The sequence below is a fragment of the Oryzias latipes genome, chromosome 20 (genome assembly GCF_053564925.1).
Source record: "Oryzias latipes strain Hd-rR chromosome 20, Olatipes_Hd-rR_3.1".
Lineage (NCBI taxonomy): Eukaryota > Metazoa > Chordata > Actinopteri > Beloniformes > Adrianichthyidae > Oryzias > Oryzias latipes.
This window is the reverse complement of record NC_136256.1, coordinates 23,996,984-24,012,208: the sequence shown is the minus strand read 5'-3', so window position 1 is coordinate 24,012,208 and position 15,225 is coordinate 23,996,984. Positions and strand designations below refer to the sequence as shown.

The window sequence follows — 15,225 nt, the reverse complement described above, 5'->3', positions numbered from 1 at the left end:
GGAGCAACCCTGTCCCCCCTTTCTGTCATCCATAACTGAGAGCTGTTTACACACCCTCCCACTAACCTAACATTACCGGGTCAACAAAAATGGCGAGCAACACTGGAGCGATCTACGGTGGTCCTGAAGAGCAGATCACACCAACGAATCACTCAACATATTAGAGAACACAATGACAATTTAACAAGCAAAATTAGCTATACTGTAAAAAAAAATAAAAAATTGCATTTTAGAAATCAAAAGAAATTACAGAAAACAAAATGTAATAAATGAAACAAGGGAAACAAAAACTCAAAACAAAAATCAAACAAACAAAATCAAATGGTAAAAAATGAAACAATGGAAGAAACTGGAAAAGGTAGGTTCTATGGGGCATCAGTGATTGGTTGATGACATTTAATTTTCTGACGTTTGACTTTTTTAAATGCGTCTTCAATGTCCACATTATAAAAATTTTGGGATTAGTACAGAGAATTTTCAGTGTAGCTTCATGCAAAATAACTTTCGGTTGATGGACAAACGTCATCATCCAGTCTGTGATATCCCATAATGCCAACCTTTTCCAGTTACTTTTTTTAACATATCTTTTTGATTTCTGGAAATAACTTTTGTTTTCTGAAAAATAACTTGTTCTATCTTATTTGTTTTTTAATGCTGTTTTTTCATAATTTGTTTTCATTTTTTTATTTGTCGATCTTTGAGATCTGTTTTTGCGCTGAGTGATTTGTTGGTGTGATTTGCACTTCAGGGCCTCCATAGCTCTCCAGCAATACAGTTTGGAGGCAGATACAAGCTTGGCTGAGTAAAACTAAGAAGTACATGGATCCAGTCGTCTACAAGTGGATGCATTACGTTGGGTCGGAGCTGGGAGTTTTGGTCCACCCGGCGGGTTTTCCACGTCACAATGATTTGATGAAAGAAATATTCAAAAATGACATTTTTAGCTTAATTTTCTTTATATATGTCCTCCATCATCAGCAAATACCACAATAACATGTTAAAAACATAATTTTCATCACAGTGGCTCTTTAAAAGGTCCGTATTTGTAAAGCAACATTTTCATTTTTATTTTTTGGTCCATCCCACAACTTTTGCTGATATTTAGTAAAAGAATTTACATTTCAGTCAAACTGAAAACTCCAACATCATCTGTTGCCAAAATGATGACTGATAACTCTTTTAGACACTTAAAAATGGTTCTATGTACCTATACACGTTTCTATTCTTATGTTTTTAATATGATATAAAAACAGTGAAACATTGTTCTTGACATGAATTGGGGTACTTTTTTTTCCTTCATTTTTTTACTCATGGCTACACAGTTATGTTTCCCCCTCGGCCATGGAGAGGTTTTCTAACTACGTCTGCCTGGGTTGTTAGATTTTATTTCACCACCAGCCTCATGGACCTTCAATATTTATTCTCCTCTAGGGAGATGAATCCGTTACCGACTCCTGACCAGACAGAGGAGAGTGAATTGAGGATGTGCAGACAGGTTACTGTCTGTAAAAAAAATAAAAAAAAGAAGACAGAAAATCTGCAGCTCAAACAGACAGTGACTGAATTGTAGGCAAATTCAAAATGAAAACAGAAGATAAGGACAGAAATAAAACCCATTGATGCAGTTTTTCGTATTGGGTTTTATTTACAGATTCCTACTTTTTTAATTTGGTATTAAGAATAAAGTGAAGCAAGGATCTTTGAGCTGCCAAGTAACATGTTTATTAAAGGTTCATATTTTTGCAGGGGTTGATATTGGTTGCTTTTTACTGCATCTTTTTATTGAGTCATTGAATAAATAATGAAGCCTACATCAGCAGAAGCTTTAATTTGAATTTACTCATAGCATTGAGGAAATGGAAAAAAAAAAAAACATTCTGATTTGGTGCCTGATATTTTTTCAAGTAGTTTTATAAACCCTTTGCTCTGTGTCGTTCCTGCTGCTTTGTTTTTTATGCTAAATTAATCTGAATTAATTTCTACATTTCAAAGATGCAGATTATCAAGTATGGTGCCCTTTAAAGATTGGATTACTAATTTAAAAGTAAAAAACATTTTTTTGATTATGTTTATGATGTAAGCCTGTTTATAGCTTTTAAATACATGGCCACATAAATAGGGTATTTTTTTTACCTCATATTTTGGATTTAGAGAACATAAAAAGGCATTTTCTTATGAGTGTGGATGTTCAGGTGTGTATTACATTACCTTGATCTGTCAGACTTTCTAAATCTTTCTAGCTTGTTTACTTCTAATCTGTCATTCTCTTAATGTTTAAGGAAATAAATACCTTTCTTCCTTCCTTTATCTCTTTAATCAACACCTCCTGGGTTTCAATTCTGGGTCTTACTTGTGTTTTAAGAAAGTTTATCCGGTTTCTCACACATATAAACAATTCTCCTCCTTTTTTATAATAAGTTAACTGGAGAAATCTGGACAGCACCGGATATTAGCCTTGGATTATAATGCAGGAAATTCTGCAACACCTGGTACATTGCAAAAAGAAGTAGCTTAAGAACAGGCGAAGAACACTAATCTTGAAATAAAAATAATTTGTCTTAATAAATCCTCATAAAATCTAAAACTAGCACTTGTTCTTAGAATATAAATCTTAATTGTTGTTACCAAATTACAATAAACACTAAAATACAATCCTTAAATTTTAGCTTTTTTTTTAGTTCTTTTTTTCGAGTATGGAGCAGAAGGATTTTGACTCATTTTAATAATGTTTTCATTATTTCTAGATCTTAGCTCTTAATCAGACAAAAAACTCTGGATTGATTTGAGAAAACTTTGGAAAGGCGCAGAGCAAAGAAAAGTTAAAACAACTTAAAACCTGGTAAAATACCTTGATTTTCTAAAAATAAGGCTTTAGATCCTTGCAAGTACCAAATCGTTTGTAGTGCACAAATGTGTGTAGTGAAGCGGTCTTACATCCATACTGTTCATGGCAACTATTATACCATGTTTCTCCCCAAAAAATGAGGAAAAAATTGATCTTTTTGGCAATTTTAGGGATTATTGCTTACAACTGTGTTTTGACCCCAGACTAAAACTTTCATTTGCTGTTTTTCTGCAGTGTTCTGGGTCCTGCGCTGACGTTCAGGGTTGGCCCAAACCCCAGGAATGTGACCACTGCAGACCTGGTTCAACTTGCAGGTAAAAGCAGCCGACATCTCGACACAATGACCTCACTGACATCTTTTACAATGCTTTTTCTCATCATCACACGGCGGGCCGTTCTTTCACTTTCCAGGCTTCAGTAAATGAGAACACAGATTAGCCTCAGAAGATACAGTAGACATGCTGGTGTTCATCATGTTCTGACAAACCCCGGTGTCTAAGAAGATTATTGGCACAGTCAGATGATGGATGACCATCAGTTACAGGAATGATGAGCCTAACCTGCACACAGTTTGTTCCCACACAAGAACACTTGCAGATACTTTCATGCAGTCTGTGTTTTAGGGCGTCCATTGGCCAAGCTGCCTTTTCTACTGTGTATGCATACACTGCTTTAATGCAGTCATCCTCAGTATTGCATTGGCTCTGTGGTTCATTGTCTGCACCTGCAGTTCATGTGTTTGAGAGACGTGCGTGTGTGTGTGTGCACGAGTGTGTGTTGGACACGTATCTGTGTCCTTCATTTGGTCAGAAATGACTTTGAGAAGAACAGCAATACTCCCGACAGTCAATATCATCCAATATCACCCCAGTGGAATCAACATGGTGGTGTTGTTATTGGCAGAAATGTGTTTCTGCTCGAGGTTTTTTTTGAGTGGCGACAATTTTTGGCACCGGCTTGTTTTCCGTTCGGGAGGGGCTGGACGATGGCGGATGGTGCAGGTTTACTGGGAGGAATGGGGTCTGCTTTGAATCTCCGGTGTTGAGCGTTTGTTTCGACAATTAAGGCAGATATTGTATTATATGAACTACCAATGTTGCTCTTTTCCATTCTTTTTGAATCTCTGCTTTTAGTGTGCCTGACATTGAGGTTGTGTGGTGAGAGCTAATGACGGGCATGAGCGGGGCTGAAATGTCAGACCAAATGTTATGTCAACATGATCATGAGTCTGACCAATGCTGATGAATCATGAATTCAGATCACCACAATGGCAATTAATGAGAAAAGAGGAAAGGCATTTTTTTACAAGGACATAATCTTTCCTCCTGTAGTAATATGTGAATAAACATTGTAATTTTCTCTGTGTAGTGAAAGTATTCATACATACAAGGGGCATATTTCAAATATTCACAGATTTTATCCAAAGCAAGTCAAGCCACCTTCTTGAGTCTTTAAAAGGCTTACAATTAAAGATAAATTGTAAGAAGTATTTTACATTTTAGAAAAAAAACAAAAACAAATTTAAACCTGACCTTCACATTAGGGATGGGCCGATATAATTTTTACAGCCGACACCGATACCCGATATTTCCCCTGCAACTGTGGCTGATAGCCGATATTTGGTGATATTGATACTTAAATGTCTACAGTAACACAAAGTTTAGATTTCCTTTTTGTTTCTTTATTAGAAATGTACAACTTTCCTTTACCTGGACAATCACACAGTACTTGACCTTTTTAGCATACAGTAAAGGAAACTTTTATATAAATATATCTGATGGCATTCAGACCATTTGTTGACTATTGGACATAACTGTAAACCATAAGCTCCCCATTGCCAGAGATCCATTAGGAACATGTATTCCTATCAAAAAAGTCAATTACTGACAATGACTGTAAACATGAGCTCCCCATTCTTACAGAAACAAGTATTTGTAGTTTTGTAGTTTTAGTAACATTTAAAAAATAAAGTGTTTCTGAAAACAGAAGAATATGGAAAGCTTTTTTAATATCAGACCACTACCGATAAACTTAAATTATGCTAACATCGGCCGATACCGATACTGGCACCAATATATCGGCCATGCGTAATTCGCAACCTAGTTATTTTTGATTAAATTAATATTTAATCATTCATTTTACTACTTTAATTGATCTACCCTTAAAAGATGCAATATTGATTTGTAAAAATCTGTTGATCCATTTTCCTTAAATGCCATTTCTGCTTCACTGTGAGTTTTTAGCAGTTTGAATCATGCTTGACTTAATTTTCATCAGTTTAACTGATGAAAATTTTGTTACTGTAACAACCAGTAATTACTGAAGCACTGATTTGAAACAGGTCCTTTTATCTATCAATTTATATATCCATTAATTCTTAGCTGTAGTTAAAACTTCTGTGAAACTTCATGGGAGCCAAAGTCTGACTAGTGTTTTTGGGCGATATTCTGAACCAATCTTGAGTTTGGAAGGAGATCTCAAATACTGATGGCTCAAATTAGCTTCCTTTGAAAGGAGACGGGTTCCCTCTCAGAGGTGTTGTCCAGGGGAAGCCAAGTTAGGTGGTCTGATAGTCATGTCAGAATGTCTTCCAAATGTCTTCCAGGGGGTGTATTGGACATGTTCTTTATTGGAAGAGCCTTGCTGGAAAGATTACATCTCCTGGTCACATTGGGAAAGCCACAGTGTTCCTCTGAATGGGATAAAAGAGGAAGCCTGGATGTATGTTCTTCCTGTGATATGGTCCCAAATAAGCATTGGAAAATAGATGTATGACAATTATAAACCTTGATGCTTCTTTGACATCAGATGACTCCTGGCACTAGAACATAAAGTGGACTGAAAAACAATTCTGGCTTCTTATGAAAAAAAGAGAAAACATTTAACTGGCTGCAAAATGTCAAAGTTGAGGCAATATTAAATATGTAGCATTGTATAAACAGTTTGGTTCAAGTGTAGTCTGAAAACTAAACTAACACCCACATGCAGCGGCCACCTGGGTAATCCAGGCTGACCTTTGTCTAATGTGTGACTGTGCATAAAAATGGTGCCTTTCTAATGAACTCATCAAAACCCCTGCTGCATTCGGCTCTCACCCGCTGTAGAGAGCCTGCATGAACCCGTATGGCCGTTATAGTCTGACAAACAAAAACATTAAAGTATCAAAATAGAAGAAAATAACATAAAAGGAGATGTTTTTAATAATATTTTTCCTTTATTCCCTGATAAATTATGGTCCACTTGAAATCTAATTAGGTTGCCTGAATTTGTTAAAGGTGATATTATTGATTTTTGTCTGTAAAAGGAGACATTTTCATAACAATGAGTGCCTAATGCTTTAGAAAGAGGAGAATAAAAAGACCTATTTTTATCCCGAGTTCTTTCTAAACTGCAGTTTGTCTTCTTGCTTTTGTTTGTTTTATATGCTACTAAGTGTAAAATATAAAACTTTCATTAAAAAAACTCTTAAGAACTGGCTAATGACTCATCAGACATGGAGAAGCCTATGACCTTCTCCAATCGAGCTATGCCATACCCACTCTGATCATCTTTTGCCGTCATTTTTAAAATCATTCCCGGTGCTTTTTTATTTAAGATCATGCCGTTTTTAGCCGGAAAAAAAAAATAGTCGTTTTCATACAGAGGTTTCTGCAGAGCAGCAGGAGTTTGTTAGGAATTTGCCTCTGAGTTGTGGGCGGGACTGTTGGCATGGCAACCCCCAACCCCAGCATAGCTGAGCTTTCTGTGTACACACTCTCCTGCTACCTTACAGCCCCTCACACCCCCAGCCTAACATTAACAGTGCAGCATAAATGGCAAGCTGACATTTTTAACCCAGATGTCAGCGTAGACGAGGAAAACAAAGACGTACATGGCTCTACTTGTCTATAGGCGGATGCATCAGATTAAGCGGAGCAGGGAGCATGTAGCCCGCCCAATGTATTTTCTATGTAATAAATCAATCATTTTATAAGTGTTGCGATTGTTTTCTACAAAATTGAAAGCCATCTTTATTGCATTTAGGTTAAATTTCTACATTGCTACACTATTTACATTAGGTTTTTACCCATTAATAACGTTATATCTTTCTATTGCTCATTTATTTATATTTACTTATGGTTGCTGATATATAATTCTAATTTTCAGTCATGTTTATGATGTATTTTTGTTGTTAATTTTTATTTTGTTTTAATGGAGACAAACATGCCACCTCTCCAGGGACTAAAGATGAAAAATGGCCTCATGCCTAACTCTGGTGTATGTCCCTGTCAGGTAAACTATTAATTTTTTTTAAATAAGCGAAAAAGATCTAATGTTGGGAGCTTGTTACGCCCCTTTTTAGGTCTAGGGGTAACATTAAACATTAAAGGTAAATGTTTTTGCCCGTTTTAAATTGACACCAAACACCAGATGAATGCCTCCATAAAAATATAACACACTTATTTATAAAGAAATTAATAAAAACCAACAAGAACTTAAAGTAAAGCAAAAAGGTTTCAGGGTGAACCAAGGCCAATATAACAAACAAAACTCCAACCTATGTATGCCCAGAAAACAATCTTACCTGAACCAAAAGAAAGGGGAAAACAAAGACAAACACTAACCTCCCTGGACCAACATAAACAGGAGAAAAGGAGTGCTAAAGAAAATGGCAGTTCACTCCTACAGCTTAAATTAAATTTGAATCAGCAGTTTGGAAACTGATACAACGGAGACATTTACCTTTTCCACAAAAACAACTTTCTGTATTATGCATGTTCTTCTGTAACTTGAAAGAATGCACCTTATTTTCCAGTATACTGTAATTCTTTGAAATTGATAGGAAGCCCATCTTCAGCAGCTTCTATTGACCTTTTATTTTATTTTTTAACCATGGTTTTTATTATTTTCAGGTGTCAGGGGCTAATGGTCATGAAATGTAGGGCTGTCTCAAGTTCTCAAGTTCAGAGGTGTTTTAGGTGTTAACCATCGGTCGCTGCCACCTTAACTGTACTCTGCAGGGTTTGAAAGACATTTAGATTGCTCTGCTACATTGGGCTGTCTATATAACTGCCCATCAGTTCTATTTGATGTGTTCAATGCTCCATTAAAAGGGATAGACAAAGAGACTCTGTTGAATGGCATGGACAGTATAGAGGAGATTTGATAACTCATTGAAAAGCATCTTTTGGGCAGCAGGTTCTTAGCGGCTGTGTGGTGAAAGGCCTGCTGGGAGGTCTGACTGTATTAGTGGAGGTAGAGACTCTTGTGTTCTGCTCAACTGGAAAACCTCAGGACAAAGACGGGCACTGCCTAATCCCTGATTGGCTGCAAAACAAAAGAGAAAGCTGCTGCTTTATCAAAACTACAAGGCTTTCTGTGTGTGTCTGTGTTTGTGCGTGCACTGGTGTTTAGGCACTTTTTGCTTTTGCTTTTTTTTTGCTTTTTTTTTTACAGCTGTGTTCATAGTGTGCCAGGAAAATGATTTATTCAATATTTGATGAAGTGGCAGCCAAACTGTTAAAATCAATGTTGGAATGTGTTGTTTAGAACTCTCCTTTTTCCGCCATCTGGCTTCTTCTCAGTGATTTCTAAACATGTAAATCACCTTCAGTCAGAGAAAAATAGATCTGCCAGAACTGCTTTTGCTCACTGTGAAGTGACGTTTTGTAGCTGATGATGGATTTGATCCACTTACACGTCTGGGCTCCTTACAGTGAGTAGGTGGATTTATGAGTGGGAAGCGTCTTCTTGCTTGAAGAAAAAGTATTATGAAATTGTGTCTTAGCATATACAAATGTATTTATATTTATGTGCACACATTGCCACACAAGTGTGCATGCATGTTAAGAGTGGCTGCAGGTGGGCGGAGCTGGTCGGGGACACTCCTATTGTCTTGGCTGTCACGGGTGGGCGACCTCAAAGCCCCTCCGAGGCCTCAAAGGCCCCAGAGGTTAGGCAGCAGCAATGAGTCCGCAGGCTCCCAGGCCGTGAGAACCCTGGCCTTGGTCAATGAGCACTGGGATCCTTGAGACCCTGGGAGCAACTCACCGGGCCATCTGGAGCAGAAAGCGAAGACCCTGACACACGGCTGTCAGCAAAAGGAGACCAGCAGAAACGTAAACATAGTTCCGCCTCCGTCTTTCTGTCTCACATGCTCGGTGATGTGACAGGAAATAAAAAACAAAAGCAGCAAAAACACATTTTTGTTCTTTTTACAATATTTGCTTTATTGGTTCTATAATACTTTTAGTTTGTTTTTATTTATTTCCTGTGTCTTTTAATGTTTTTCACAAACTATCAGATTTTTTGGACTATAAGTCACTCCAGCGTAAAGTTGCAGCCGCAAAAAATGCATAATATAGAATAAAGAAGAAAAAACAATAAATAAGTCAGAATAGACTATGAGTCTGACTTTTGAGAGAAACTTATTTAAAAAAATACAGAAACAAGAACGGACATTTCATCTTGAAAGGCAAACCATAATAACAGAACAGCGAACAATAATAAGCTGAATATATATGCTTCACTACACTAACACATTGATGCCTATTAAGCTTCACGAAATATAGGAGAAATCTAATAATTTATTAAAATAGCCATAGGTTAAAAGGCATGCTAACAAGTCAACTAAAGCCTTTATATTGTATCAAAACCCAAATTCCGATGAATTCTTTATCGTCTGTGCTGCTTTGGATCAATTCCGCCAAGCCAGGAGTAAGACTGAGCGCAATTTTTCTTCAGTGTTGCTGTCAGTTGAAAATGCAAATGCGCCCTCTAGCGGCTCTCACTATTTATTTAATAAAAATGACATTTAAATCCGGCAAGGGCTTGCAACCAAAACACAACTTATACTCCCAAAAGTACGATGCCTTCATTCTTTGGTAATGCGACCGCTCTGGCTCCCTAATGGTTGGGTGAATTTTAGGACCTGTCGTGTCTCTTAATTGGCATCTATTAGGATTTGGAAGCACGGCAGCACAGTTCATGTCTTGCTTACGACATATTTAGTTTGTCTTTAGACCTTTGAGTGATATTTTGTGAATACATTTTTTCAATATTAATTTAAAAAATATTTTTCATAAAAGGAAGAACAAAGACCGTATTTTTTGTCCCAAAGACGAGACAGTTCCTGCTCCCCAAGATGCCAGAATGTAACAGCAACAGCAGTTACATACGATACGACCTTTCATTTGGTTTAACTGGTCATTCCCACATCAGCCTTTTAGTTTGTGTTTAACATAAAACTGAGATTTAACCCTTTAATTCTGGAGATGTCGGCTATGACACCTAAACACATTCTCTTTGATATACCGTAACTCTCCAACCGTTTACGCAATCAACATGAATCGGGTGATTTTCTTATCTTATCTTTGCATTGATATGCAACCCGTTACTAAAGTGTTGCAAAACGACGCACAGCTGCTTTTCTTCACTTCAGAATCCGCTGGAGTTACGCCGAATGCGAAACCGTCTGAAAGAATGTCAACGTTGGAGGTAAAGCTAAAGGCCTTTAAAGGCTTACAATAAAAGTTGGCTGGTAAAGCTGGGGAGATATTACTGTTTCTGCAAAATAAATCCATGTCTGAGAAGTGCCTAAAGGACGTTACTGCACACAGTCCAATTACCTGATGACATAAACCTGTGGGCCCCTATTGTGGTTTAAACATGAAGAGGCAGGCCAGGTTCTTCCCCCACATCATGTTAAATAACTCTAGAATCGCCCAAATGCTGTATGTTTGAAAACTTTAAAAACAAACCACTTAAACACTTTGTGGGCAGACAGGAAACTCGTTAAATTGTTTTGCTTTGCAGACGCAAGTGAACCAGCCCATGTATAACTGCTTCCTCTTTCATGTCACTCAGTTTTGCTGTCTCCCTGTGATGCACGCACAGGCACACTCCATCACTCACATGCACCTTCCAAACACTCACCCCTGCAGGCAGCTGAAAAGTGGAAACACAGAGCCGGGACTGCACATTGGTGCTAGCTACCATTTGAGTGGTGAGTGGTAGTCTTTTCCAGCTGAGCAGATTAGCATAGATCTCCCACGCAGACAGAGTTGACCTTCACTCTGGCAAACACTTGTCAAAATGCCAACAATAATTACCTGCTCTCTTCGCAAACAGTGCTGTGTTTTATCCACCTGCATCTCAGGCATGGAGGATGGATCTGTGGTGCTAAAACTGCCTGCTTTTGGACTTGTACTTCTTTTGTAGTTTGAAACGAAAGCGATTCCTTTAAAAAAAAAAAAAAAAGTTTGATAGTGTGATATTTACCCATCAGGAGTAAAAACACTGCCGGATAGTCGATAAAGGATGTAGTATAATGCTATGTACACGTAGCATGTTTGGCACGTTCAAGAATGCACTAAGTGCATTGCAGATGCAGAGTTTTGGAAAGTGGAAGCCCGAAACGCTCATATGTGCACGTTTACATACTTGTAATTGAAACGTAGCAGCCTATATTTATTTGTTATACCTTTATTTATTTATTATTATTATTTTTTTTAGCTATGCTTCCATCCAGACATATAAGATTGGCACCACAGGGAAACCAAACACATAAATTGTTTAAAATTATCCCTTTTTTTTTCTCCACTGATCATAAAGGCATCTGCGATTGTCTGTGCTTAAACCTTGACATCTGCATCCGTCTGCAGAATATATATTAAAAGAAAATTCAAGATTCCCTCCTCACCATGTTCCTGCTTTCCCATCACTTCCTTTCTCCTCTCTCCTCCTCATCACTGGCTGCCCTCTACGGTTGAGTGCTTGAATGTGCTCAGTTCGGTGATCAAAGTCTTCCTCAGTCTCTTCTCCTCCATTGCCCCTAGCTCTGTGAGTGAGTGTGTGAAAAAAAAAAACCTGCATGTGTGTGAGTGCAAGCAGCTCTATGTGTTGGCCATTCAGCCACAAGCAAATCTCTCAGTCTTCCAAGCCTTGTTTCACAATCTTCTTTCAGCTTCAGTGGTACCTATGCAGAAAGCATGTGCTAGGGTCTAAATAGATTTACGTACCGGTATATAGATGTATACATACTGACTGGTTGTTCTAATTGATGCAGCTCCAAACTTTGAGGCAGTGCAGCATTGGGTGAATGAATATATATATATATATATATATATATATATATATATATATATATATATATATATATATATATATATATATATATATATATATATATATATATATATATATATATATATTCCAATCCAGGCTTAAAATATCAATTAGGAAAGATGCCATATTGAATTATTGCAATGTGCACTGGGTTATCTTTTCCCTTCACGTTTGTGCATGTATGTTTGCTGCAGGCAGAAGCAGAGCTGTGACTCACAGTACACTGCATAACATTGAGCTTTTGTTTAAGCAAAAACTCTGCTTTTACTAGCGTGGTAAACTTCTTTTTAATTACAAGGTCACAATGTTTTGTTTTCCTTCTCTCCCGCATCCTCTTCTGCCTCCAGAAAGAAAAATATCTCACATTTTCAAAGACAGCTTTTTTTCTATGAAAGTGCTCTAGCAGGGCATCATTGTATATGTAAATCATTTTTAATATTTAGTTTTTTATCCTTGATCTATGACCAGGAAGAGCTTTTTGTCCCTGCTGACAATTGTTGTTCATTTTAGTGAAAAGAAGGTGTCGTTTACAAGTGTTTTCCATTATTCTGACACTGGAGAAGCTTTCCAATAGATTTATTTTGACTCTATATTTCTTTACTTTGAATATCCTCGCAGTTGCTTGTGATCTTCCTCCTCTTTCTTTCTCCTTTGCTTTAGATTAGCCCTTCACTAAAGGTGCGAGGTCAGGGCTGCACTGCTCCTGTAAACATATTTACTGTGTCAACACTGCTGTTGCGAGGCAGCTGAAGACAGTAACAGGTGCCTGTCAACAGCCGGTCTGATCTCCAGTGCATTAAAGGATCTTTGCAGTAGACGAGGATTAGTGTCGCCTGGCATTGTTTATTTGCTAATTCCATCTCCAAGGTGTTTGTGGAAAATAGGCATGAATAATTGAAAGCGTTTTCTGGTGGACGAAACGAAGCGATCAGCGTACGGAGGGAGATTAATGAGAAGGGGGTGAAACGCAGCGCAAATTGTAACAACGGTGCAACCTTTCGCAGACACCCGCAGAGACCCAGAGTTCGTAAACCAAAATTGAATATGCATTGTTTCAGAGGTGGATAAAAGCTTTGAAACTGGGAAGCGGACATGGATCTGGAGGGAAACAGAGAAATATGTTTAATAGTAAAATGTGTCAAAGCATAATGCATAGGCTTAAAGCTGCTTTTTCTACCCGCGAGTTTCTAATATTTTTAAAGCTAATCGATATGTTGTCTATCCTTAAATCCCTATTTGAAAGAAGAAAAACAATTTTAAATTAATTCTGTCTGAACAATGTCTTATTGCATTTCACCTCATGTTATTGAACGGATTGAGCAGACAAGTAACTTTTGATGTTTTTTTTTCTGTCTGTGGAAACAAAGTTGGAGAATTATCTCATGACAACATTTAAACAAAGCTTAAAAGAAACACAACACTCCAAATAGAAATAATAACACCAGTACAAGGATTCTCTGCTTAATGCTTTGGATCACGGTCATTTAATCTTTAAAAAAGCCACTAATTTTTCACAATCATTTGTTATTAGATTTTTTTCTTTAATAACAGCTGATATGTATCATGAAATGGTTATGGCATAAAATACCAAATATAGTAGAATCATGCACTTTTCTTGCAAAAAAGTGGGAGTGGCTAAGAGGCAGCAGATATTTCTGCACCAAGCTATTATAAAATGTAACAATGGTGGTTTCTTGATTTCATTATTTTTTTCTTTTTGGCTTCTAGCTTAGTACCTGCAAACTAATTATGACATTCATATCAGCCTCATGTCCCTCAGCTCTTTTATCAGATTGGATAAATGCTGCCTGTTGTGGAGATGGAGTAAACAAAAAGTGTTGTGAATTAAAAATGAAACCAGGTCTGAGTCTGGTTTCACTCTCTAATTTGAAAAATGCAAAAATCTGGACAAGTGGCTTCAACATTTTGCAAGAAGGCAAGGAAGTGGGAACGATGTGTAAAGCAGAATCTGCTCCGTGCAGCTCGAGAATCCCCTGCAGCTGACATTTGTGTAGCTGAGGACCACAGTGGTCCCAAGTTGTTTCTGTTTGAGCCATTGGCTCGATCCACACTCATGCCTGAAGCTGGAGTTCTTGGAGCTGAGGCAAAAATGGAGTCTCCGTGACTGTGATGGGACTTTAATTAGGAAGAAATTATGTTGTGTTTGGAGCTCCTAGTGCCTTCACAAGCATAAATACAAGCTGTTAAGCAGGCTAACTAAAATGGATGTTTGTGGGGGGGAGAACAGTGTCATGGTCAGCTGAAACTGTGTTGATGCACATAAAGGTGGGGTTCATAATTGACTCACAGGATCCTTAGGTTATGAAATGGCAACATATTTTTGTGGAGTTTGAGATGGTGGTGCTGACGTTTTCCGTGGAGAGACTTCCTGACTGGAGTACAGCTGCAGAGGTTTACTATTTTCTATTTTCCAGGAGCAAAATTGTTGAGCAGAAAACTGCATTTTTGTCTGGCCACAAACAGCAGTCTCTCTTTGCTTCATCTGATCCCTCCAACCTCCATCTCTATATTCCTTTGTCTCTTCATCTTCAATGCCTGCACCCGCAGTGAAACCCACTCAGAGTGAGAATCTGTGTGCTGCTGCCCCTCATACCTCGAACAGCAGGTACTCGTACATCCTGTTTGTGCAGTGGCTTGTACACTCGATAGGTGTGACCTCATGAAGCAGCAGTTACAAACAGTTACAATAATGCACCTCCTTCCTTCTTCTGCTATGATAAACTCCAGTGACAGAAATATTCAGAATTTTCATTCATTATTTAAAGTTTAAGTGTAGTGTTCACCGTGTCTTTTTTCTAGTATATTATAGCAAGGGTATAAAACATTCATCCTTAAGGTTTTCATGTTTTAACTTGGTTAGGGACAATTTACATTTTTTTATCCAATTTTGAAAACCTTCTACAAAAGTAGATTTAAATCCTAAATGAAAATATCAAAAATCTGCACAAAACAGCAACTTCAATCTTCCTTTAACAACCTCTGACTTCTTCTAGACTAACAGGTCAGTAGAAAGACATGATTTACACCACAAGCTTGCTAGATTTCTACTCTTTTTAAATTCCAAATGCCAAAATTCCTCATGTAATGACAGGATATCAGGATTTCTACTTTTTCCTTTTTTGTGGATCTTACAGGCTTAAACTATTGGTAATTATCCTCAATGATGCAGGTTTACGTTGCTTTTAAGACGTTTTTATGAAATTGCTATTATGTAAAATTCAGAAGTGGGAACTGGGTGTGTGATCACATAAACC

The 15,225-nt window shown here is 37.6% G+C and overlaps 1 protein-coding gene across 2 annotated transcripts in view; it reads left to right on the top strand.

Moving 5' to 3' along the window:
* The window catches only part of ptprn2 (protein tyrosine phosphatase receptor type N2), a 122,983-nt gene that overhangs the window by 38,079 nt on the left and 69,679 nt on the right, over positions 1-15,225 (top strand). For both annotated transcript variants that reach the window (XM_078938187.1, XM_020712453.3), the window contains one exon: positions 3,080-3,159. In XM_078938187.1, the coding sequence (XP_078794313.1) occupies positions 3,080-3,159 (80 nt within the window). The remainder of the gene's footprint in view (positions 1-3,079; positions 3,160-15,225) is intronic.